The 27,920-nt window shown below is 32.0% G+C and overlaps 3 protein-coding genes across 4 annotated transcripts; 2 read left to right on the top strand and 1 right to left on the bottom strand.

Annotated features, from left to right (window-relative positions):
• Window positions 1–1,409: 1,409 nt before the first annotated feature.
• Window positions 1,410–3,510, top strand: LOC114184907 (xyloglucan endotransglucosylase protein 6-like). The gene is made up of 4 exons (XM_028072299.2): window positions 1,410–1,702; window positions 1,864–1,964; window positions 2,384–2,577; window positions 2,935–3,510. The coding sequence occupies exons 1-4, from the start codon at window positions 1,552–1,554 to the stop codon at window positions 3,356–3,358; spliced, it is 870 nt and encodes a 289-aa protein (XP_027928100.1). The 5' UTR covers window positions 1,410–1,551; the 3' UTR covers window positions 3,359–3,510.
• Window positions 3,511–7,349: 3,839 nt separating this feature from the next.
• On the top strand, window positions 7,350–9,068 carry LOC114183345 (putative dehydration-responsive element-binding protein 2H). 2 transcript variants are annotated; one of them, XM_028070346.2, is made up of 2 exons: window positions 7,350–7,532; window positions 8,278–9,068. In XM_028070346.2, the coding sequence occupies exon 2, from the start codon at window positions 8,278–8,280 to the stop codon at window positions 8,878–8,880; it is 603 nt and encodes a 200-aa protein (XP_027926147.1). In that variant the 5' UTR covers window positions 7,350–7,532; the 3' UTR covers window positions 8,881–9,068. The 2 variants fall into 2 exon arrangements, with proteins under 2 accessions (XP_027926147.1, XP_027926146.1); XM_028070345.2 differs by having other exon boundaries at window positions 7,360–7,532; window positions 8,235–9,068.
• A 12,609-nt stretch (window positions 9,069–21,677) lies between these two features.
• LOC114184220 (indole-3-acetic acid-amido synthetase GH3.6-like) lies at window positions 21,678–25,765 on the bottom strand. Its single transcript, XM_028071500.2, has 3 exons — window positions 25,275–25,765; window positions 22,574–23,484; window positions 21,678–22,476 (listed from the first exon to the last, which is right to left on the bottom strand). Exons 1-3 carry the CDS (start codon window positions 25,667–25,669, stop codon window positions 21,890–21,892), a joined length of 1,893 nt encoding a protein of 630 aa, XP_027927301.1. The 5' UTR covers window positions 25,670–25,765; the 3' UTR covers window positions 21,678–21,889.
• Window positions 25,766–27,920: the final 2,155 nt, after the last annotated feature.

The following is a 27,920-nucleotide window of genomic DNA, read 5'->3' as shown; positions in this document are numbered from 1 at the left end:
GTGTGAGTAGTGAAAATTATAATTGAATAAAAATTTGTGTGATTATTTAAATAAATTGTTTTGGTTTATGCAATTAATGTTAAATAAACACTCAGTTTTTCATTTACATGCAGCGAGGAGAATCCATTTTACACTCACTTATGACCACTGAGAACCACGTTATTATAATCATATTTAACACTAAAATTAGTAAAGTAAAAATTGTAAATATTACAACTTTATACAAAAATTTAAGAAATATATCTCTAAAAAAGGAACGTGTAAATCTTTTTAACCTTAAATAAAATCTACTATTTTTAAATTGATATTCTCATGCGGTGGTGTAACAGCACAATGTGGATTCCCAACAAACACAGTGCACAGATCTCAAGAAATAAAAATGTAGTAGCATGATAAGATGAAGAGGGAATTGATGAAAGAATATAAAAAAGATGAATTGGTCCCTTTATATTATTGCTCTTTCCACTCTCCAGCTGGAAATGCTGTCACAAAAGCAAAAAGGACAACAAACCAAAGCACATATCCCACTCCCACTGCAATTTTAAAACCACTCATCAATCAAGCAATGTTGTTACACTAATCTCTTTTTGGTAACTCACACCAATCTTATTATACACATTATTGTTTAATATATATGTTTGATTAAAAAATTGCAAACTCATTCTATCCCATACAAATCCATGTCAAAAAAATGAAAATACTTTCTAACTCGCTCTTTCTTCTACTCTTTAACTTGCTGTTGGTTAATTTCGGTAAATTCTTTTAAAATCCAACTCAATGTACCGCTTGTATGAGTGTCAAATTTTATTGAAATTTGCAAATTTTGAAATGTGTAATTTGATACAATTTTGTAGATGAACTCATTGTTTCTGAAAAAGCAATAACATCAAACACGAGAAAGTATATTCACGATTTTTCAGCATAATGTACAAAATTAAGTTTATAAAATAGTATCATGAATAAGTTTAAGGATTTAGAAAAAGAAAAGTGGCATAAATAAAAAAATTTGTTGGAACCCCTCCATGTTTGAAGGGATGGGGGACCCAACCGTAGAAGGGGAAAGCACGAGAATTTTATGCTCGTACAGCCGGTGACAACTGTTGAATTAAGACCCTCCAGCTGGAATTGTCCACGTGGCGATACTCTATTGGCGGAGATCTGGCATCATTCTTTTTAGAAGCAGTGGTACTACACACTCACTGCGAACAGCTTTTGCCAGCTATCACTGCCACAGTAACGGCTATATTTTTTAATCTCGCATCAATCTATGTTTTGTAATTTTTGTTCATTCCTTGGAATTTGAAACCCCGAACGTGGCACGTGACATGGCACCGTTACGTGGAATGAATGAAAGAATGAATGAAAGAGTGAGTGAGTGAGTGAGTGAGCTGGGCTATAAATAACACTTAACACCCACAGGCCTCTCTCGTGAGCCCTCACGGAGAAAGCATTTTGAGTAGAGAACCAGAAGAAGCTTCACTTCAGTCTGTTCATTTCTCAGTTTCATAGAATCTGACCCTTCTTTTGTTATTTTCTTTCGTCTTCGTTGCAATGTCCAAGATGTTGGGACTTTTTGTTGGTCTTTTGTTGCTGGGTTTGGCTGCTTCTGTCAAGTTTGATGAACTCTTCCAACCCGGTTGGGCCATGGACCATTTCATCCATGAAGGAGAACTCCTCAAACTCAAACTTGATAACTATTCTGGTAATTAACCCAACTCTCACACTTTCTTCAATCTTCTTGCTATAAACCTGTCACATTTGCGTACTGTTCTTCCCTTTCAATAATTTCTAGTTAGATCTGGTTTTAATAGACACTTGAAAAAGCCCTGCAATATTTAACATGTAAGTTTTGGGACATTGCAGGTGCTGGATTTGGATCCAAGAGCAAGTACATGTTTGGGAAAGTGGCCATCCAGCTCAAGCTTGTGGAGGGTGACTCTGCCGGAACTGTTACTGCATTTTATGTAAGGGAAATTTTATCACCTAAAAGTGCAACATTTAATTTTTTTTTTAATCCGCAGTTCAATTCCACGTTCTGTTCAATGCATTGAGCGTTTCTCTAGTGCTGACAGACAACTTTAAATATGCGTCATGGATAGTAACAATCGATCACAAGAGCCATTACTGTCATCTACCTAATTCATTTCATCTCGTGAATATGCATACTTCTAATTTATTCTTGCATTTATTTTTGTCCCTGTCACTGTCGCTGTCTCCATTTCGAGCCTCGATCTAATACTTTTATTAGTGTAACTTTATACTCCCACTATCTTATTATAAAATATGTTATATGCGTAAGTGTAAACATGATAAATATCTTTTACAAAGTTTACATTTTTATGACCTTGATCAACCTAATAGTCGTGCATTGACCATTATGCAGATGTCATCAGACGGTCCAACTCACAACGAGTTTGATTTCGAGTTTCTGGGCAACACCAGTGGGGAACCTTACTCGGTGCAAACCAACGTGTACGTGAACGGTGTTGGTAACAGGGAGCAGAGACTCAACCTCTGGTTCGACCCCACCAAGGACTTCCACACCTACTCCATTTTCTGGAACCAGCGCCAAGTTGTGTGAGTATTATATAAACACCATCATTCCATTCCAGTTAATTATCGAAGGCATTCACAAGTTAATAGATAGAGTCTTTACATAACCCGAAAAGCTGCGAAGAAAACACGAAAATGCATGCTTTTGTCAGTTGAGCTTGTGCTATCAAAGCGTGATTGTGTTCCCGTTGGGTCCCATCACAATTTATAGAAACAAACTCATGGTAAAAGCCAAAGCAGAAGGAATCTTACACAGGTCATTGTCCATGAGTAGTTTAAAAATTGAAACAGTTAAAAGAAAGACTTGATTTTGCATAGCTCCGTGTAGATAAATATATAAAAAAGTAGTGACATTGGGAAATGTGTGTTGTGAATGTTTAGATTCGAAGTGGATGGGACGCCAATAAGGGTGCATACAAATCTGGAACACAAGGGAATTCCGTTCCCAAAGGACCAAGCCATGGGTGTATACAGTTCAATATGGAACGCAGATGACTGGGCCACACAGGGTGGTCGCGTGAAGACAGATTGGAGCCACGCACCGTTCTTTGCGACCTACAAGGACTTTGAAATCGACGCCTGTGAGTGTCCGGTGCCGGTGACGTCAGCTGGTTCTGCCAACAAATGTAACAGCAGTGAGGATAAGAAGTATTGGTGGGACGAACCCACAATGTCGGAACTGAACCTGCATCAGAGCCACCAGCTTATGTGGGTTAGGGCTAACCATATGGTCTATGACTACTGCACCGACACTGCTAGGTTCCCGGTCACACCTGCTGAGTGTCTCCATCATCGTCACCACTGAACACAACAAACTCAAACCCTGTTAACATGTCCTTCATGTTTAACTATGTAATATATTTTCTGTAGCCTTGTCTTATCTTAATTCTTTTCTTTCGTTGCATGTTTGTGCAATCCATTTTTTTTTTATTAACACGTTCTTCAGTTTATTCTTCATTAGTTTATTTGGACGAAGAGGGTGTGTCGGATATTATTGGGTTAAAAATAATAACATATAAGAATTAATTTATTATTAAAAAAAATATTTCACTAATTTTATTTTCAAAAAAACGCTAAGGTTGAAATTACTTAAATTCTAAACTTACAAGAATCAGTTTCCCATTGAGCTAGATTACGGAGATGCAGTTAATATAACGTTTCAGATTTAATTTTAATAATTAATTTTAGAAAACCGTCTTTTGAACGTTAGTTATGCAAAGATCTGTTATCATTATACACTTTCATGTCTTAATTGAGACAAATATTGCTTATGGTTTTAGGTAGGTACCTGCCCTCATAATTACCCGAGGCATGTCCAAACTTCACAAAGGAACACGTGAAAAATATGCTGCTAACTGGAATTAAAGTGTTTCGCCACAACAGTAATGCTCGATGACATCGCTTAGGTTATGTTTCCGAGAGTGCTTTTTACAAAACTTTTGATGAGGAAATATAAAAAATGTTATTGTATCACAAAATAAAATTAATTTCTATAAGTTATAAAAATATGTAAAATATAAAGAAGTCAGTTTTAAGATGTTTTTCATATTTTTCTTCAGTAGACCCTAGAGAAGCTAGTTCAATTAGTTCTGAACAAAAAAAAATAAAAATACAGAGAATAGACAATTCGTAAAAAATAAAGAGAGATATGTTTAGCGGTAAGGAAGTGGGAGGAGAAAGAAATATAAAGATTGAAAGTTTATTTTCATTTTATTTTTCTTTTATTTTAACTTAATTATCTTTTCTTTAATGTTTACTTAAATACTTTTACTTTTAATTTCACACATGTTTCTATTATTTTATTTTTACCAAATGGAGTCGCGTGCACATTAAGGGCCCTGGTGTGTGGGCCATTATGGGCCACCATAAATGAGTGGTGATACAATTGATGTTCTCTCTTTTTCAGCCCAATGATTTAGTTGAGGGCCCTGTTTTCATTAACTAAAGGAAGATACAGAAACAATGGAGGAAAGGATTGAAGTGCTAAAACTGACATAGAAATGGAAGTATGCAAATTCAAAGAACAACCAAATATATTTTTTTATCACATTTCCCTCCTTTGTTCTTTTCCCATTTTCAAAAAGTGCCCTCTAATAACTTACTTTACTTTACCACTCAACACTCCTTTAAAAAAATACTTATAATTATAATTGTTATACATACAAAGCTATTGTCTTTACAAAAATAAGGTGGATGTTTTTTTATCAACGGTAAAATTAGATTAATTAAAATTTAAAGCAGATAATATATGAACTTTCTAGTCCAACTCTTTTAAATGGTAATTTTAGATAATTATATTTTGTTTTTCGAATTTGTTTAAATTTGCATCATCATCCAACCCTTACGAAGTGTTTATTGTTGTAAGCTATTGATAAATGAAAATGAATTTTAGTTTTTTTTTTAATTAATGAATGTTTTAAAGTTAATATCAGTTAAAGTATATTTATGTAGTTAATAAAAATTTTAAATTATTATATATATATATATATATATATATATATATATTTTGTTTTAGACATGTAAACATGTTCTATATAAAATTTTTTTAATTTTAATTCTAACAAATATGATCCTTTTATTCATTTGAATTATCTGATTGGTAGGATTGTATAGAATTTTAAGATGAGAAAAAAATCACATATTTCATACGTGTCAATTATTAAAAAATAAATTAATATTATCGACAGTCAAAATATATTATTTAAAATTTATCGATAAATAAGAATTATCGACAATAAAAAATTTATTATTAAATTCTTGTTGGTAAATTTATATCGACATAAATATTGTTTCATTGATAATTAATGAAAAAATTTGTTGGTAATTACTGACTGAAAAATCAATTGATAATTACCGACAGAAAAAATTGTCCATAACTATCGACGAAATTTTTTTTGGTAAAATTCGTTAGTAATTACTTGTCGAAAAATTAGTCAATAAATAATGCGACCAGGTTCATCCTTCCTCCTCCTCCCTCCTCCTTTTTTGTTTGTTTATGTTTTTTGTTTTTGTTTTTATTTTCTTCCAAAATCTTTTCCAATCCATCTAGGTAGATCCATGTCGACACGACCACTGTTGTCGCCGCCACCTTCATTGCTACCACCATTGCCATCGTCTTTGGTTCCTCCTTTTCCTTCTCCTTCCCCACCTTTTTCTCTCGGTCTTTCATCTTTGTACCTCCTTTTCTGTTTCTTGTCAACCAACATTGTCGGGTCATCATTAGGTCACCATTAAGTGTTTGTGTTTTTATCATAAATTTACTATAGATATAGCTAGTGCACTTCTTCTTTCTTGAAATGTTAGGACAAAGTCATAATCATTGCTTCTTTCTATGTACATGTCAACATCAGCCAAATTTATAAACAAATTACACGTGCACTGTTCAATATTATAGCACAACAACAACAAATGTCGTGTTTCACAGTACCTAACAAAAAAAATGTTTATTTAATACGAAAATACAAAAAGAAGACTCAAATGGGAGAACTTTGAAACTAAGAACCCAATTAAGATTTCTTAACCAAAAAAAGGACTTTACATGTGATTAAACCTAATCTTTATGACACATATAACATTCTTTTTGATCATTTACATATATATTATTCTTCATCAAAAGTTTTTCAGGATTTATTTTTTATTCTTGTTTCAAAAATCATGAATTGAGGTCGTTTTGGAGATATGTTAATTTAGAATAATGTTTCGGTCGATATCAATATAAAAAATAAAAATAAAAATCAACAATTTTATTAAAATAACTTAAATCAATGCTAACAAATATACATGACCAATATCAATTGAAAATGATATCGAAATCAATATTTCCTTTTTGAAAATATCAATTTAAATTATATTGGATAATTTTGGCAAAAAATAACATCAATTAAAATTAATTTAAAAAAGACCAGTATTAATATTTTTCGAATTATTAACAATAAATTTTTATTTGATTAACTTCTTAATATTGTGGTAATTAAAATATTTTATTTAAAGAGAATCCTTAAATTTACTATATTAATTTTTCTTATCAAAATAAAATGTTTAAAATAAAACAATTTACATTAAATTGAATTTAAATGTATTGTATTTGAAACGTCTTAAAAATTATAAATTTTCTATATGAATTAAAATAATAATTATTTCTTGATAGGGTGCATGGGTTGGATTGGATAGGATTCGAATAAATTTATTATCCAATCGAATAAAAAGGTACGAGATTGTTTTGGATTAAGTTTATGTATTTTTTATGTTAAACTCAGACAAATCGATTCTCCTTCTAAGTGAGTTGAAATCAATTTTGTTAATTGGATAGATCTTTTTTAAAGTTATAATTTTTAAATATTAATTTAATTAAATAACACATTTTCCAAAAAAAGTAAATTAAAACTTTAATTAAGTTAATAAATCAAATCATAATAAATTTGTCCCATCTAATTCAAAATATAAAATAAAAAGTATAATACAATTTATTTACAATACAAATATAAGAGTCTCAAATATGTTAAACCCACAACCCACCTGTAGTCTGTAGAAAAATAAAATTAGTTTGATTTATATTAAATTTAACTTAATACTAATAAAATCTAACCTAATTTAATTAGATTAAATTTGGTGGGACTGGACGACGAATCCATTGAAGATCCTTGTGTTTGACTAAAATGTAAAATGGCAGAAAGAAAAAACAATTAAAATGTAAAATGAAAGATAAGCAAAAGAAAATAGTAACCTTAAAACAGTAACAGTGCAATTACAGAGTGATGGAAGTAATATTAATTTTCTTTATGCCCACATTTATTATTGATTACCTTCTTTGTTTGTTAGCATATTCTTGAAAATGATGACCAAAGCGAAGCGGCTGGTGAACCCTAATTAGTTGTCGGTGTTTTTGGCAGAGCTCGTCTCTGTTTTCTTCGTCATCTCCCTTCCCCGACCAGAGATGCTCCCAACACTCTAAAGCTTTCGACTTTCCGACACCCTCTCAGGTTTTACCTCTTTTACTTTGTTTTTCTTGTTTTTCCCTTCTCAAAGGGCTTTTGTTTTCTTTGGTCTTCTTTTTTTTTGTTTTAGTTTGCTCCTTAGTTTTTCTTATTCACAATTGTAATGATGAACCGAGGAAGGGGACTGATCACTTGCTGGCATTTGCATTAAATATTGTTTGGATAATTTTCGTAGTAATTTTATTGGTGATGGTAGAGTTGGGTTAGTACAAACATGTGTAGATGGTGTGATGCTTGATGTGTTATTGAAGGGATTATGGAATGATTAGCATGTTAAATGGGGTTGTGTTTCAGTTTCTCATCGGAGATAGGTTACAATTTGAGCTACAGCGAGTGAGCACTTGAATTTTTACTACTTGTGTGTTTGGGTTCACTACTTGTGTGTTTGGGTTCACACTAAGTAATCTAGAAGCACGTTGAAATACCAGCTAAATTTCCACTTGTTTGATTACACACTGAATATTTGATGTTGAGTTCAAGCAACTTTACGGAGAGCTTTCATGAAAAGAATTTATACTAAGTTTTACCGTTGCTTTAAGAATAAAAACATCCACACATGAATCACATCCTTTTTTCTTTCAAAACCAGTTTTGCAAGATAATTACTCAAACACACATAAACTTCGAGACTAGTTTTCTTGGCAGGTGTTTGATCAAGTGTTGCTATGTTATAATGTTGACATTGTAGGTTTTTCCTGTTGATTACATAGTGCAACTTGAATTGGATGCAGATGTTAGCGAAAGCACATAGTAAGGGGGAGGGAACCAAGTCCCTGGCTAAGATACTGGCGAAATGGAAAGAATATAATGCCCAGCTTGATTCCTGTAGTGATGCGGATAAACCAGTTCGCAAAGTTCCTGCAAAGGGATCGAAAAAAGGGTGTATGAAAGGTAAAGGTGGGCCTGAGAACTCGCGGTGTAACTACAGAGGTGTTAGGCAGAGAACTTGGGGAAAGTGGGTTGCTGAAATCAGAGAGCCAAACAGAGGGAACAGGCTCTGGCTAGGTACTTTTCCCACTGCCATTGGAGCTGCTCTTGCATATGATGAAGCAGCGAGGGCAATGTATGGATCCTGTGCCCGTCTCAACTTTCCCAATGTTTCAGTTTCCAGTTTCTCCGAGGAATCCTTGAAAGATTCTCCAATGGCGAATCATTCTGGTTCCTCAATGGCAGTGTCTGCAAATGAATCCATGGTTTCACCTACTAACTCTAAGGGGGGAGGAGCAGAAGAGGATGTTGATATGGAGCCCATTTCCTTATCCTTAAGTGTAAAACATGAGAACGGGGAAGGTGAATCAGGGATAAGTTCATCCCCTCCTTCTTCTTCTTCATAGTGTAAATTTGAACACGGCTAAAATTCTTAGCTCATGTACTTGTTAATTGTAGCTTAGGTTTAATGAATCCTGATATTTGGTCCCTGGAGATTAGCTGCTGTAAAACTAAAATGAACTTGGTTGCAAAAATGGTCATTCTTCTGATTTTGGCCTAATATGCTCAAGGTATCCATTCTGTTTTTAACTCATCATATGTGAATCATACTTACCTCTGTTCTTGTAAGATGCTCCAACTCTACACCTCCAAACCCATTTGCTACTTTCTTAATTTTCCTGCTAAATGCTGCATGAGTTGCCACTCTCAGAATTGTTGATTCATATCATTTTCAGAATTTCCATTTCTATATTGTACTGGTTTTGCTATGAATGATTGATTTGGTTATAATATAATAGGTTAGAGCAGTTAATGGTGACTCCCCACAAAGCATATGGGAACATAGCATGAAGTATTTGAGTTTTGAGTTGGATTTAACGCAGTTTAAAACCAACATGGATGGGAATCTGAATCTTTTCTGTATAATAAATCATAATGGATTAACAAAAAAGACACAACATTCTCGAGAGCAGGAAAATAGGAAGATTCATAACCATAATTATGTTAATTTTTTGGAGTATTTTCTATTTTCATCATAAAATATTGGTTTAAATATACATTTGGTCTCTATTTTTGTTGATTTTATTCAATTTGGTCCCTATTTTCGTTTTATGTTTAATTAGGTCCTCATTTTCGTTAAATTATGGTCAATTTGGTCCTTTTCACTAACGGTGTTTAAATAATTAACGTTTTTGAACAGTACATGCCACATGTCAGCTCCTGATTTTTTTAACTTTTTTTTTTAATTTTTTTTTAAATTTTTTTAAAATTTTTTAAATTTTTTTTAATTTCAAAAAAAGTGTCCATGTGTCAAGTCACAATTGTGCCACGTGTCAGTTTCTGCTAGTATTATTTTTTTTGTTCAATTTAGTTCTTATATTCGTTACTTTTGTTCAATTTAGTCTCTATATTCGTTATTTTTGTTTAATTTAGTCTCAAATTTTGTTAAAATAAAACCATTTAATTTTTAAAATTGACATTATTATTACTTATTTTTTAAATTTAATTATAAATTATAATATTTAATTATTAATTGAATATAATTTTTAGATTCAATTGTTAAATAAAATATAATTATTTAAATATAATTAAAATATAATTATTAAAATTTTAAAAATATATATTAACATTTGTAAAATTTACATTTAAATTTAAAATATTTAATATTTTTATTGCATTTTAGATATTAAAATTGATTTATAAAAATGTTTTAAATATTCAAAATATTTTAGAAAAATAAAAAAATATTAAATATTTTAAATTTAAATGTAGATTTTACAAATGTTAATATATATTTTTAAAATTTTAATAATTATATTTTAATTATATTTAACAATTGAATCTAAAAATTATATTCAATTAATTATTAAATATTATAATTTATAATTAAATTTAAAAAATAAGTAATAATAATTTCAATTTTAAAAATTAAATGTTTTATTTGAATAAAATTTGGGACTAAATTAAACAAAAATAACGAATATAGGGACTGAATTGAACAAAAATAATAAATATAGGGACTAAATTGAACAAAAAAATAATACTAGCAGAAACTGACACGTGGCACAATTGTGATTTGACACGTAGATACTTTTTTTGAAATTAAAAAAATTAAAAAAAATTAAAAAAAATTAAAAAAAAATTGAAAAAAAAATAAAAAAAAATAAAAAAAAATAAAAAAAAACCAAGAACTGACACGTGGCATGTACTGTTCAAAAACGTTAACTATTTAAACACCGTTAATGAAAAGGACCAAACTGACCATAATTTAACGAAAATGAGGACCTAATTGAACATAAAACGAAAATAGGGACCAAATTAAATAAAATCAACAAATATAGGGACCAAATGTATATTTAAGCCTAAAATATTTGTTGTACTGTTTTCTGTGACCCTCCGCCCGCAATCCCATGATGCTAGCTGTACTGAGTATCTTTTCTTTCTATTATGTTAATGAGATTTATGTCTTTCGAAAAAAATAAAAGATAAAGCGATTGAACACAATCTGAAAAGGTTACACTAATATATAGGTGATATTTGTATTCTTGGGCACCAAATTAGATTAGATTTTGAAGTGACAATTTGGATGATGTATAAAGATGAGAATTTTTTTTCTCATCAAAAAGGAAAAAGAAAAAAAAAATGAAGAGATTATGAAAAAAGGACCATTATTTAACGGCAATTACTTCCTGTAATTTATTTCTTTCTCGTCAAATTTCTTTCTTTCACTTGATAAAAATGTTTTTAGAATATTTTCTGTAAAAAGAGGAAATGTTTGTTTTTTTCTTAAAAAAATCAGAAATTATTTATTGTATTTCGAAAATAATGGGTGCAGGAAGTAATTACCATATTTTGTTGGGTCAATCAGAAGGATGGCTGTTCTGGGACGAACATAAAATCTCCCTATTTTATTTCGACAATCTGAGTTTTCCTGATCATTCACATTTGAAAATATGACTATTCTTACTGTTATCTTATTAATGTTTTTTTTTTATTCATGTTACTTTTATCTGTAAATTTAAAAAATATAGTAAAGTCAGCATCAATAACGATCTTATCCAATTATGTAGCTGCTTCTATTTTTATAAAAATCGAGGGAGAAACGGATTTGCAGCGTCCTTTTTTATATGAAATTTTTAAATTTATATTATTTTGTCAGACAATTATTGGCATTCTTAATTAGCATGAGAGTTTGAATATGATTTTGTTAATGGATGGAATAATTTGATAATGGTTTTGGATAGGGCCGGCTTCTTTTGGGCCTTGAAACGACATGATTTTATGTGACTTGTTGGTCAGTATCTTTTATACTCATAAAAAGAGGTTATATATAGTATTTAAGTTCTTGCATATATAAATACATAACTTTGTACTCTAGTATATTCTTTTGCTTGTGATTTATGTATCAAATGCATTCGTCATGAACTGACAATTAAATTATGAATAATCTAGAACTTATACATATAATTATAAATTTTGGAACAATATATTTCTAGCAATATTTTTTTATAATCTGTGCAAACCTTCATTCCAATATTTTTAGTGTAAAACTTTAAGTCTAACATCCACAAAATTGCAACTTCAAATACGAAAATAAAAAATTCATCTCCAACTTTCAGATTGAGTCCCACACGTATTTCGAATTAAAAAAAATCCAATGTTTGGGAGTCCCAGATCCACTAAATATTGGGACCGTGCCTCGTACATGTTAATGTCTCGTGCATCCTCAAATTCTCTCGACACAGGGTTTTTTTTAAGCATAATGATGTTTGGGCTATTAAATTTTAATAATTTTATATTATAATATAAGATGTTACTTTTTAAGTGATTTTAAAATATTAAAAATGAAAAAATGAAAAATCACTTAGAAAATTATATCTTATGTTATAAAAGAAAGTTGTTAAAATTTAATAGTCAAAAAATTATTTTTCTTTTTTGAATTCAATAAAAAAATATGTTAGAATTTAGATAACGTTCAAAGTTTTAAAAAATAGAAGTGTATTGATAATAAATTTAAATATTTTTAATTCATATCATCAGAATATTGGTTAATATTTATGTTTAGTTTTTAAATTAAGGAAACACAAATTTACATTTTTTTTTATTGAAAACATGTTATGCTGCTATAAACAACGCTATATGAATTTTATTTACAATTTTTATTAAGTGAGGTGCTTTTTATGAGCCTCGTTAAGTCTACGTTTTGTGGTTGTTATTTACTTTAATACATTATCCGTAACTATGATTCATAGAGAACATAGTTGATACATTTGAAATAAATTAGATTGAGGTAAACTTTAGAGATAATGGCAAGTTCTTGAATGAAAAATGTAAATGTGGTGAAAAATGGGTGGGCATATATGCAAGTAGAGAATGTATTAGAATGATAGTATATACGTGATGAATAATATATGGTGTAAAATATTTTTTTGTGCAATATGTTAGCATATATGTCAAAGTTTCACAGAATGTGATGTTTAAGATGTCCTTATTTAGAATTTTTTTGTGTGTAATATAGGTTTGAATGGAAGGACAAATAATGATAAACCGCGGGAACAGACATGAGCTGGGAGAAACAGTGAAATGAGAAAGAAGTTATTGTACTTGTTGGTGTGATGATCACAAATCCAAAACTATAGGGTCCTCCAATACTTAATTGGTTATGTCCCAAACCTAGAATTCGATGACGAAAGTGATAGCAAATGCCTTCCAATTTCCAGCTACTATGTGCCAACTGTCTTCTTCCTTCTTCCATCTATTCTTAAAACTAAATTTTACATTTAGGATTGCCAATAAATAATCAACTAACTTTAAAACCTAATTTAATTTCAGAAATGAGCTTTAAGTCTGATTTAATATCATAAAATTAATTTGTAAGATGAGATTTGTATTTCACTTATATATTATAAACTTGGCTTCTCTTTAATCAATGTGAGACTTAAAAAAAAAAAAAGTCATATGATCATAAAAATACTATAGTTTGATAAAATTTCTTAGACAAATTTTAACAGAGTTGTATTTTTTAGGCCATTCTAAACTTTTCTCTTCTCCTTTCGAGCTACAGCCAACTTTTTCTTTCGTCTAATGACTAATGAGGTATTACCATGTCTAACATTTTCACAGTTTGTAAGAAAATAATTTTCCAAAGAAGTAAGGAAATGAAAAGTCTCGTTTTCAAGACAAGTGCATCTATGCTTCCAATGGCTTGTTATGATGGACCAGCTCTTCCTTTTGATGATAGCATATTTATTATCCATGGGACCCATTACATTTGTGGAGAAGATTCTGTCCACAACTTCTCCACAAAGATCTTCACCCTTCATTTTTCTCTCTATAAAGTCCCCTTCACCCCGTGTGTACTCAATCAGATTCTCCCTCAAAGTTGCCTCTTTTCTCTTCTCCGAATCTCACCGTGTTCAGCCACCACAAGTTCTTAATTCATTAAACTTGACGTTGCTCAAAATGAACAAGGTTGGTTTGGTTTTTCTCCTCGTAACTAAAATCATTGTGCTTCATGCCGTGTCATTAGACTCTGAGGCTCCAATGCCAGGACTTAGCCCTTTGGAAGTAAAAATTCAGCTGAGTGATGAAAAGAGTGGCGAAATTGTGGATCAGCCTCTTGCTGAGTCTGGAGGATCATCATCACAGAAAGAGAGAGACTCTAAAGCAGAAGAAGCTGAGGCTCCTGGTATCAGAAGGCTAGGAAAACATCATTCGACAGACAAGTCAGTGGCTGGTGGGGGTGTGATCTTAGGTGGCCTTGTTACAGTCACTTTTGCTGCTGTCTTTTGCTACATTCGGGTTACAAGGAAAAGTGTTGGTGAACAGTGATCACTAATCCAAGCTTTAGTTTAATTTTTGTGTTTTTTGGTTTTTCCATTATAGGATTAGTCTAGGGATAGGAAATAAACGGACAGTGAAACAAAGACATTGGTTTAAATTTTATCCACAGATGTGTGATATTCTGCACATTATAATGTGTAGTGAATATTGTTCGCATTATAATGGGTTGTGAATACGAGATTCTGTTTGAAAATATCATATGTTCGTTTTCTTCAGATTTTTTATTTTTATTTTTATCAACAATAACAAATATATTAATAGGGGCAATAGGGTTTACCTCAACCCAAATACAAAAAAATAAAATAGGAAAAAAAAAAGAATAAATCTAAACCATACATCTTTCTCTCCCATAATTATTGTCCACCAAATTACAAAAAAAGAGTATAATAAGAAAGGAGACTATAGAACATGAACTTGATCTACCACTCTTAATGTCAATATGGATCCTGCATAGAATCATAAATACAACACCACACACCAGTATAGATTCCAATACTAGAAAAAAACAAGTCATGTCAATATATTATTCTTACTATCCTGATAGGTTCTTACCATGTAAAAACCAAACAAGACTTAAGCAACACAACACCAGATAGAATTTCATTCTGAACCTATTGTAAACAAAGAACATTACCTTCACGTCCCTACCCTATCAGATAATATAACAGTCTACTAATACAGGGATAAGAAATGAGTCCACCACCAATCTAAACAAAAGAGCCTAATATCTGCTAAAGACACAAAGATTGTAAACACATGATTGGGCACAAACACCAATCAGAGTATGAAAATAATACTTTAGGATTTTTGTACACTATCCAAGATCATAATTTAAGTTAGGCTAAAGTGAACACTTCATCAATATCAACCCTTGCATTTCTAAAAATGATATTGTTTCTTTGATTCCAAATGCACCATATAATGGCCACCCACATACACCGTAACAGTTTATTGCGATTTTTATTTATACCTTGGAGTTCCAAATAAATGAAGTGTGAAGCTGCTATATTATAATGTATAGATGACAATCCCACCTATAAGTCACACATCTTCTAAACATGTGCAATCACCTTACACTCAAAGAACAAATGGCTAACAATTCTACATTAATTCCACACATCACATAGGTTTGTTACTTAAAAGTACACCCCTTCTTTATAAATTGTCATATGTTCTTCGGAAACAAGAACAAAACTTTCTTTTATACGAGAAGAGCATAAGGTGGCTAAACCTTAAAACTTAATATTTGTGATTTTCTTTTTCTTTTCGACTCTTACTTAATACTTAGCAAAACGTTGAGTTTGTGTCAGTATATTAAATATGATTAAATTAATCATCTTTTTCATATATTAATGTTAATATACAATGTATAAAGTTGAAGGGGTTCCCATAAAATAGTGTAGAATGTTAAGTAGTAGAAGGAAAAAATAGGTTTACACTAACCCACTAAAATTACACCCACCTAATATATAGTAATATTTTTAATTTAAAAATAAAATACATCGATTGACATATTAATATTCTAGAGTTGGGGTTGTTTTTAATTTTAAAAGCGTGAGAGTATCAGGGCTCTAAAAAGTATATATATAATTCGGCTAAATATAAATAGGACTGTAAAGCTGTTATTTTGTCTTTTAGTTTTTTTTTTTCCGGAAGGAGAGGAAAAGTATAAACGTATTACATCTCTTCCACTCGTAGGGGTGAGAGGAAGAAACTAAATAAGTGAAACCAAGTTTAGGAGATAGAAGAAAAACATATAAAATGAAGATATTTTGTGGAAGAAATCTGCCTGAAATTTTTAAAAAATATTATAGATATAAAGTTATTTTGATAGAAATGTTTTCTATTTTCTAATTTTTATTTTAAATTATAGAAGTGCTATCTTATTTTTAATCATCTGTTTCAAAAACAAGTATGAGAAAGAAATATGAAGAAAAAAAAACTTTTAATAATTTTTTATATAAATATAAAATGTAAAAGACAGTGGAATATTTTTCTTAACCCAAAATAAATTAATACATTCATGTTGGTTCGTACTATAATCCAGCCCATCATGCAAGCAATATATATATATATATATATATATATATATATATATATATATATATATATATATATATATATATATATATATATATATATATATATATATATATATATATATATATATATATAACACAAATGGATATAAAATGGGCTATACGAGTATGAAATGTTTTCCGTGTTAGTACTATAATTAGTTATACGCGTTCTATACCATACAGAAATTTTAAACACGATGAAGTAAATGATAGCTGGCGCATAAAGGACGAAAATTATTGGTTTGGTAAACAAACCTCAATAATCACTTTTGAAGAATATATTGAACTGTATCAGCAGCGGGTGTTTGTGTCACTTCATGCCTACTACAGTTGGCTATGCTTGTATACGAAGGTTGAGTTAGTTAACTTTCAAAAGATGCAAAAGCATCATCGTTTGGAAGAAGAATTGTTAGTATTTTAAGGTTATTAAAGGGATAGTTGAAGGGATAGAGAAAATGTGTGGATAGTAGAGTGTGAAAGTAGTAGTTGGAGAAGTGTATTTTGTAGTTGAGAGTAGTTGTATTGGATATTGTGTTAGTTGTTCTTCATTGTTACAAATGGTAGGATACATGGGTATTTATAGACCCATAGATTTTTCTAGAAACTTCTAGCTAGAACTAATGCAAATACTTCTAGAGTTTTCTACATAGTTGAATGTTCTTGATTTTTCTTTCTATCCTAGGCTTTTCTCCAATACTCTAGAAGTTTATTTACATTTCAACAACTCTATCTTATATTTTTCTAGATTCTTCTAGAATTTGCATTATACTTTAATACTCCTCCTTGATGCAAATTCGGTAACTCCAAGCATAGTGCGTAGTAGTTCAAATCTTGGTCTTGGTAAAGCCTTTGTGAAGATATCTGCAATTTGATCTTCTGTCGGGCAGTATTCAAGTCGTATCTTCATATTTGTTTCTGCTTCTCTGATGAAGTGGTATTTAATTGCTATATGTTTTGTTCTGCCGTGATGCACATGATTCTTTGTCATTGCAATGGTTGATTTATTGTCACAATTAATTGTAGTAGGACCACTTTGTTTTTCTCCCATATCTTTGAGTATTCTTCGAAGCCATATAGCTTGACTTATTGCTTTAGCGGCTGCCACATATTCTGTTGCAGCGGTTGATTGAGCAACTGTGGCTTGCTTCTTTGACGCCTAAGAGAATATTCCTGATCCAAGTGAGAAAGCATAGCCTGACGTGCTCTTCATGTCGTCCACTGACCCTGCCCAATCACTATCAATATAACCAAGCAATGTTGGATTGCCTGTGGATTTGTACCATATACCGTGCTCTTTGGTTCCTTGTAGATATCTTAAAATTCTTTTGCCTACGCCAAGATGTATTTGGCTTGGATTTTGCATGAATCTTGATAAGAGACTTGTAGCGAACATGATATCTGGTCGTGTAGCCATCAGATAAAGTAGACTTCCAACTAGACTCATGTATTGAGATGCATCGACTTCTGGTGCTCTATCCACCTTTTGTAGTTTCTCATTCGTCACTAGTGGTGTGCTTACAGGTTTGCACCCATACATCTTAAATTTTTTCAGCAAATCTTCTGTATATTTCTTTTGTGAGATAAATATTCCATCATCTCTTTGACTTACCTCTATGCCGAGGAAATAACTCATCAAGCCAATATCAGTCATCTCAAAGGTCTTCATCATATCTTCTTTAAACTCCATCAACATCTTTGTGTTGGTTCCAGTATAAATAAGATCATCTACATATAAAGAGAGTAAAAGAGTATGCTGACCTTGTGTCTTGATGTATAGTGTAGGCTCATTCTTGCTCCTCCTAAATTCTTGATTGGTGAAATATTGATCGATTCTGCTGTACCATGCACGAGGAGCTTGTTTCAAGCCATATAAAGCTTTCTTCAATCTCAACACTTTGGCTTCTTGGCCTTTAACCACAAATCCTGGTGGTTGCTCTATATAGATCTCTTCTTCAAGAACACCATTGAGGAATGCAGACTTGACGTCTAATTGGTAGATGCTCCATCCTTTTTGTGCTGCAAGGGCTATTAGAGTTCTTATTGTGTCTAGTCGAGCAACTGGAGCAAATGTCTCATTGTAGTCTACTCCAGGTTGTTGTGAATAACCCTTAGCTACCAACCTTGCCTTGTGTTTGTGTATGGTACCATTAGGGTTTAACTTTGTCTTGAAGACCCACTTAACTCTGATGATATCTTTATCTTTTGGACAGTCTGCTAGCTCCCAAGTGTTATTTTTCTCTATTGTCTTTATCTCTTCTTTCATTGCCTTGACCCATTCTTCTTGTTTTGCGGCCTCTTCAAAGGTTCTAGGCTCTAGTATGGCCAAGTTGCAAGATTCATAGATGTCTGTTAGAGATTTGATTCGTCTCGGAGTGGATTCAGGCGATGATTCTTCTTGATCTTGAATTGATGTTGGAGTTGCAGGAGATTCTGGAGTTATAATGGTATCTTAATTGTTATCTTCTTGGCTTGTAGTTGGTTGATTGTTGGGCATGTATATTGTCTTCCTCTCAATTTGTTCCTTTTCCCAGTTCCAAGTAGCACTTTCATCTACTTCAATGTCTCTGCTAATAGTTAGCTTCTTTGTTTGAAGATTATAGACTCTGTAGCCTTTGGATTGTGTACTATAACCCAAGAAGATGCCTCGTATGGTCTTGTCTTCTAGTTTGTGTCTCTTTTGGTCTGGAACATGAATATAGCAAACAGATCCAAATACTCTTAGATGTTTAGCTGATGGTTTCTTACCGCTCCAGACTTCGATTGGAGTTTTGTCTTGGACTGCTTTAGTAGGACATCTATTGAGTAGGTAGACAGCAGTGTAGACTGCTTCTGCCCAGAATGTATTTGGTAGTCCTTTCTCCTTCAGCATTGATCTCACCATCTCCATGACTGTGTGATTCTTTCTCTCTGAAACACCATTTTGTTGTGGAGTATATGCGACTGTAAGTTGTCGTTCTATGCCTTCATCTTCGCAGAATTTGTCAAACTCACGAGATGTGTACTCTTTTCCACGACCACTTCTAAGTACTTTTATCTGTTTTCCACTTTGTTTCTCGACAAGAGCCTTGAATTTCTTGAATATTCTGAAGACTTTTGACTTTGCCTTTAAGAAATAGACCCATGTCATTCTAGAGAAGTCATCAATGAAGAGGATGAAGTACCTGTTGTTGTGATGTGAAGGCGTCCTCATCGGTCCACAAACATCGGTGTGGATTAATTCTAGTAAGTCTTTTGCTCTCCATGCTTTGTCTGTTGAGAATGGCAATCGGTGTTGCTTGCCGAGAAGACATCCTTCGCATGATTCATTGTTCTCCTTCAAGTAAGGAAGATCTCTCATCATGTTTTTCTGATATAGAAGCTTTAAGGCATGTGTGTTGAAGTAGCCAAATCTCCTATGCCAAACCCATGAGTCATCAACTTCCGCCTTCATGGCAATATTAGTTCCAGGTTTGAAGCTTATGGGAAAGCTTATATTTCTCTTCTCCATTTTTACTTCACCAATTTCTAACCTTCTATTGTCGTAAATTTTGCATGTATCTTTCTCAAAGTGAAGAGAATACCCATTCTCCATCATTTGGCCAATACTTAAAAGATTTTCTTTAAGATTGGGAACTAATAAAACATCCTTGATAAATTTCGTACATTTCTTTGTCTCCACCATGACAGTTCCTTTGCCTTGAGACTCCATTGTGGCGCCATTTCCAAGACGAACTTTGACATTGACAGATTTATCAATGTCTTTGAAGATACTTTGATCTTTGACCATGTGATTGCTGCATCCACTGTCCAAGTACCAGTTTCCTTCTCCACTATGAGATTCTTGATTGGCATAGAATAAACGTTGCTCCTGATTATGTTCTTCAGCAAAATTTGCTTGATGCTTATTTTTATTACGACAATATTTCTCCACATGTCGAGGCTTCTTGCAATAATGACATATTGGCTTTCCACGATGCCAACAGTCTTTTTCTGCATGACTTGACTTATTGCAAATGCCACACAGAGGATATTTATCTTTCTTGCTTTTAGAGAAATTTCTAGAATCTTTGCTTCTAGAATATTCTTCAATATTTTTCTTTTCTTCTTCTTCTCTCCTTTTGGGTTGTAATTTGAGCTTTGATTGGAAGGCATTTTCGACTGAATTTGTATCAGCACAATTATTTAATCTTGCTTCGTGCGCTCCAAGGAGACCAACTAGTATACTTATCGATAGAGAAGATGGATCCGAGGAAGTTTCTATGGAAGCTACTATGGAATCATATTTTTCTGTGAGAGTGATAAAATTTTTTTCTACCACTCTTTTTTCCTTAATTTTTTTTCCATATAACTTCATTTTATTCACTATTTCTTTTATTCTTCCATAGTATTCTTCAATGGTCTCAGATTCCTTCATTCTGATGGTCTCAAATTCTCTTCTTAGATAATGTAGTTTAACGGAGCGTACCTGTTCATTGCCTTCAAATTCTTCTTCCAAAATATCCCATGCCCTTTTTGCAGTTTCTGCATCCATGATCCTCCTGGCAATAGTTTCTCCAACAGCTTGTTGAAGAACAAACAATGCTTGGGCATCCTTTTGTTCAGAATCTTCTAGCTTTTTTTGTTCCTCCTCAGATAGAGTCTCAATATTATCTGGTTTTGTATAACCAGATTGAACAATATCCAACAATTTTTGTGAGATAAAATATGTCTTTAGTTTGAGTTTCCAGAGGTCAAAATTTTCACCGATAAAAACTGGTAGGAGGACTGAAGAAAAGTGAACAATGTTAGAAGCCATAGGTTAAGAGAAAAAACTCTCTTCTTTTGGAAGTATAGAAGGAAGGTTTTGGAAGTAATAGAGTAATTTTTTTACGCCCAATAAATGATCGAACGTAGCTCTGGTACCACTGTTAGTATTTTAAGGTTGTTAAAGGGATAGTTGAAGGGATAGAGAAAATGTGTGGATAGTAGAGTGTGAAAGTAGTAGTTGGAGAAGTGTATTTGTTAGTTGTTCTTCATTGTTACAAATGGTAGGATACATGGGTATTTATATACCCATAGATTTTTTTAGAAACTTCTAGCTAGAACTAATGCAAATACTTCTAGAATTTTTTACATAGTTGAATGTTCTTGATTTTTCTTTCTATCCTAGGCTTTTCTCCAATGTTCTAGAAGTTTATTTACATTTCAACAACTCTATCTTATATTTTTCTAGATTCTTCTAGAATTTACATTATACTTTAATAAGAATAAAGAACATAAATGAATGAGAAGTTTTCAGAAATTAGTGAAAATGCATGATTTCTACCATTACTAGTTCACCAGAAGAAACTCTTCTAGATTAAATCCTACAAGTTAACTTAAATTATACCATGATAAAATATTTTATTCTGTTTATTACTAAGACTTGAAATACTACAGGAGAGTGACATGGGTTTAAGTTCTTCGCTAATCTCACAATGGAAACAAGAGAGTTTTTTTTTTTTTTCTTTTTTCTTTTTCAGAACATGATGGACTAATTTTCAATGAACCAATTCTTGTGACCAGGGACCCAACTTGGGCATTTGGGACTGAAGTAATTGGAAACAACTTTGGAGTTAAGAAGGTCGATAATGGGCACGTAAGTGACGCAACGAGGTGTCTTGTATTGGTTTATGGAGGCACCTTGGCTAAGAGCAAAGTCCATGAGTTTGTCAAACGTGCCATTCTCAACCACCCTGATTTCCAAGGCTCCAATACACTCCGATACCCTGCCCTGCCGGTACACGCTGCTCAGAGATTCTTCAATTGCGAAGCAACAATCACAAAAAACAGAAGAAGGAATTGCTGGGGTTTCCCCATTTGTGTTGATTTCCCAGTAGACAACGTAGTGGCCTGGAATTGTTGACGTGTCCACGCAACTGGTGTATTCAGTGAGAGATGCACCAAATTGTGGAAGATGATCAGCACCAGTTTTGACAGCATTGTGGAGCTCAACTTCGTCGGTTTTATCAGAATCAATGCTGAGAACCACGTTCTTTCGACACACGAAGTTGAACTGAGGAGCCTTGTTCTTGAATCCAGCTACACGGAGGATGTCGCCAACCCGGTACCTATAAAGTCCTGCACCTCATGATTCATAATTAGTTGACTATTAATCACGAGTGTGAAGATTAAGGTAATCATTATGATCAGGAAATCGTTGAAGTTGTTTGATTACCTGCATAAGTGGTGACCACAAGCTCATACTCTTGATTCATCTTGACATCAACAAGATCTACCAAATGTTCATGGTCTAGGTTAGAAATGGAATCAGTATGTCCATTGATGTGATCGACGGGCAGGAATTCAAAGTAGGCCATGGTGGGAATGAGTGTGTAAGAGACCTCAGTTGGGTGACACAAGGGGTTCAAATTCAGGCCAAAGTAGCACTCAGAAGAAGCGTACATGGTGCACACAAGAGGAAGACCATTGCTATAATAATCCAATATGGGAATATACTGAGACATGGTTCCCGTGACAATAACATCAACATACTTGGTGTTAGGCCATATCCTGGTAATGATTCCCTTCCACGACCCCTTCAAACATTCGGCTTCAATGAAATCCGCAAGCGTGGGATTTGGTTTCAGCACTTTCATCACAGCTTCTCTCACAGATGGGTCAGTGATTTTGGTGTCTAGGGTGCCCGTTCTTATGTCATTGCAGAGACAACGGAAGTGCTTTTCGAGGAACTTAAGGGCACGGATAAAACCGGAGGCGAAGACTGCGCCAACGCGAAGAACTTCCTCGTTCTGGAAAAGGCCACAGAGCAACTGAGAGTACATGCTTTGGTAAGAGTGAGGGCAGAGAATGGTTTCGTTTGGGCTGGTGTAGTTTGCGTAGGGATCGGGTTTGCGGTGTATGAACTGTGAGCTATTGTAATAGCTGGTGAGAACTGGACGAGCAAGGAGTCCAGAGGGAGTCTTGGCTTCTGATTTTGTGAAGAGAAAGTACATGCCTTTTCCCTTCTCCAAACCAGGCACGAACTGATCCATCACCGGCATCAACAAGCTATAAAGCAATGATCTTCTCTCTTGTTCCTCTTCGATTGTAGGCATCAGCTTTCTCTCCCCACCAGACGTTCCAGAGCTTATTCATTCAATAAACATATCACAGATTAATTTCAGTTACCAATACATTCTTTATGCATTTCTGTCTAAATATTTTCGAATCAAACAGCACTGTTAGTTTTTCGACTATCTCATATACCTCAAAAAGAACACCCTGGTACTAATCCATGGCGTTAATTAATTTCCCATTATTAGTATGTAATGGGTTTACGAAAATTAAATTGCAAATATTAACCCTGCACCACTCTAGCTATACTGATATATATATATATATATATATATATATATATATATATATATATATATATATATATATATATATATATATATATATATATATATATGTATATATACAAACTTTAATAACTTTAGGTCAATCATAAAGTATTACTTTAGGATTTTTAAAATAATTGGTATAATAACAAACAAATTTATTATATACAATAATTTATAATTAAATGAGACAAAGTATAAATATATATATATATATATATATATATATATATATATATATATATATATTTCAAAAATCTAAGTTGCAAATGTTGATTTTAATATATGAAATAATTTTAAATAAAATTTATTTTTTTATAGATACGTAGAGAAATTTATTTAAATAAAATGTTGTTCGTGAGGGTTTATTACATGATAAAAAATTACCATGACCTCAACTCTTAATCATGTAATTAGCTCTTGCTTCTAAATTGAAATTCTCGATTATCTGTCACGCAATTTTTTTTTTGTTTAGAAAAATAACTGAAATTGACAAATGTTAAAAAAGAAATTTATGAAATTAAAAAAGTCATGTAAATATAGTATGACTTCATTATAAAGAAATTATATCAAGGTGTGTCAAGATACAACTTTAATTCAAATTTTTTTAAAGTTGAAGTTATATTAAAATGACACAACTTCAGCTCATCCTAAAATAACTTCCCCCAAGACTAAATTAAAATTGCGTTGCTCTTTCATAATTTTAATTTAAAATATACTGAATTAAATTCATAACTCCGACTTAAAAAAACATCTACACTAAAGTAATACAACTCACTCACATCTATAAGTTTTTTCAAATTTATCCATTTCGATAATTTTTCAAAAATATTGCACCATAACTGTGCTTTTGCCTCCAAATAACGTTCGGGTAAAACTATGAAAAAAATTTGTCCAATCATTAAAAAAGTTAAAATAAATTAAAATTGAGGAATAAAGTATTAAATACAAGTGTGTGTAAAAATTTACCTATCAAAATAATACAAACTTATAAATATAGTTCACGCAAAGTGTAATAATTTATTCATATTCACTTTGACATGATGTGACAACTCATGCCATTAACAATATTTTTGGTAATATAAAATGTACGTGTAAGTAAAACAAATCATATACATGTTAATAATTTAACTTTTCTATTCCAGTAACTGATACCATTTTTTAAGCATAGAACATTTTTATGTAAAACTAGATAATTTTCATATATATATATATATATATATATATATATATATGTATATATATATATATATATTAGGTTTTAGTATAGTTCTTTCTCTTTAATCTCTTGTCATGTCTCGTGTCAGATTTACACAAAATTCTTATCAAGTTGACCAAATTGCAGTGTGAAAAACTAAGGAAAGGGCAATTTGGTCTGACAGAAATAACATAAGGATCATTGTAGAAGTTTTAAACTTGAGAGATCAAACTGAAACTTAAAATGTAGATAACAGATCAAAGTTTTACTTTAGCCTTAATTTAGAATAAGTAATATATACCAGAAGAAATAAGCGAAAGTGAAATGTGTAGAGGTACCTAGTGAGAAATTCTGAGATGGGTTTGGAACATAAAATTGGGGAGGTGTCACCGTTGGCTATGCGATCAATATGAGGCTTTAAATCCTCGTAAGTGACGACTGGGACGAGCTTTTTGAAAGTGATTCTGTCAGTGCGAGCGTCTAGGCCATGGCGTCGGAGGTACTCAGTTTCTGCACTACAAGAAAGGATCTGTGCAAGCACCTTTTCTTGAATTTCATCAGCGTTTCTGGTGACCTCTTCAATGTATTCCAGGGCCCTCTTATTCTCCATGATGATGCTACTGTTACTGCCACCATCGTCAAGCTCCTTTGGCTCGTTGCAGAAGTGCTTCGGAGCCTCAGGCATGGCTGCAGAATCAATAGCTATCGAGTTTCGGAGTGTGGCACCAAACATGCACACTTAAGGAGAAACAAGAGTTTGGGTTTAGTTTGGAAGAGAGGAGTTTGGGTTGGAAAACTAAACAAAGTGAGAGTGCATTATATAAAGGCAAACTGGGAACCCTCTCCAGAGTCTCGTCCAAACAAATAGGACAAAGGGGTATAACTGTAAACTTCAAAAAAAATGTGACTTTAATTAATGTCCAAGTAATGTTTTTGAAACTTTGGAAGAAGACCAAGTCTATCATGCAGGGGTTTAAAATATGGCTTTACAAGAACTTTGCTTCGGCAACCGGGAAAGGATGGGAAAGGATACGATTTCTGTGTGGATAAATTATTATTATATATATATATGCTTCCGACTATTATCATTTTAACTATTTTCAATATAACATGTATATTTAGATGTTATTTTCTATAAAAAAAGAAGAAGTTAAAAACATGTATTAATTGTCATCACATAGAAATTGATTGAAAGATGGTGTGAAACTGTTTGATAACAAGGAAGTTTGAAAAAAAGGAAGCAGAAAGAGTATATAGGGTACAATTACCGCGGCTGTTGTTAAGAAAACCAGCAACAACGTTGGCTGCGCGGTAAGTTGATTACGGCTATAGTTGCATAGAAACAGGTCATTACATATTTTGGTGTTATTATATTTTTTGCCAAATGTTGTCTGCTTGAGTATACTAATAATTAATGAGTGTATTAAATGTTCTTTGACTACTACTCTTATCAGCAGGATCCATATTTTTAGCTCTGCTACTGTATATAAAACAGTTTTGTTAGTTATGACTGAAACTGATGTACACAGATTAGACTATTTTTTATATTTTCTTTTCAAGAAATATTTTTCTAATGACTTTACTTTTCTCTAGAAATTGTTGTTTCTTGTGAACTTATATATATATATTACTGCATGCAATCTACTTGGCTGGTTAATTAGGTATAAAAAGCGAAGTACTATATTACAAAGCTGCACGTAATTCTTGGGAAAATGAATGTTAAAGACAGATAATGAATTTCATTTGAACTGACACGTAAAATGTTTAAAGAATTAAAAAAGATGTTTAATTTTAAAGAAAATTATAAACAGTGGTATACAATGTGTTGTCTTGTTAAGTTGTAAATGCTCAACTTTTTCTTTGGACTTTTAGGGCAGGGGGTGGCATAAAGGGTTTGGTTATTCGGTTAGCATCAATCCAAATATACAATATAACTGCCTAACTATCCAACACTTGATAAAATGAATGAGATGGATGCTATATTTTTCCAAATGAGGATAGTGATAGATGATGGAAATAAGAACCTTAAAGTGTTGAGTAAATTGTTCGTTTTTTTTTCTCCCTCTTTCAGGACCCATCTCACTGATTCACTGATTCTGTACACTATCTCGACTTCCACCGATTAATGCGCGACTTTCTGGTTGAATTTGAAAGTCTCTACACAAACACTGAAACTGTGTTATCACATTCAATATTCACTTTAATTATTTAAATATATTCATGAAAAACTCTTTTAACCGATTAAGTGTGGAAGATTTCATTCGCTACAGTAATTTGAATTTTGGTGGCCATACCAAAGAGAGAAATAGTCTTAATAACAAATAAAACTATCTTAAAACTTTTTGTTAGAAAAATATAAGTAAAGAAGATTCATTAAATTGAAGATAATCTTGATACCTTGTAAGTTGAAATTAGGTTCATATATAGTATTGTTATCTCCTCAAATAAATCTTTGTTAGAAGACTCGTCTCTGATCACAATTAAAAATAAAAATAAGGTACTAATATAAAAATAAGAATTATAAAAGTTAAAAAGATGTAAACTATGGGCGAGATTTAAGTATATTACCGTAAATCAAATGAAAGGATTTTCAACATTATGTCACTCAGAACTATCTAATAAGGTGACAATTTATAACCATAAAAAACAAGAACAAGTTGATTTATAATAATAATTGATTTGTATGCTTCTTCAGTTGATTTATAATAGATGTTTAACTTTTTTTATTCAAATTAATGAAATTATTTCATTTTTATATTTTTAGTACAATTTTAAATGTGTTGTTTGTTATGTTCCTTTTCAATTTCCTTATTTTAATATATATTTTTGTGTTATTACAACTATATATCAAAACTTCTCCGTATACAAGAACCCTTATCACTTTGAGTGATTAAATAATAATAATAATTATTATTATTATTATTATTTTCACGATATATCCTTAAAAATATTCTTTAACAATGTAATGAATGACAAATAAACCA

Source organism: Vigna unguiculata, chromosome 5 (genome assembly GCF_037176805.1).
Source record: "Vigna unguiculata cultivar grain cowpea cultivar isolate G323 ecotype 2 chromosome 5, ASM3717680v1, whole genome shotgun sequence".
In the NCBI taxonomy this organism is placed as follows: domain Eukaryota; kingdom Viridiplantae; phylum Streptophyta; class Magnoliopsida; order Fabales; family Fabaceae; genus Vigna; species Vigna unguiculata.
The sequence above is the reverse complement of the archived record's forward strand: the minus strand, read 5'-3'. Positions and strand labels throughout refer to the sequence as shown.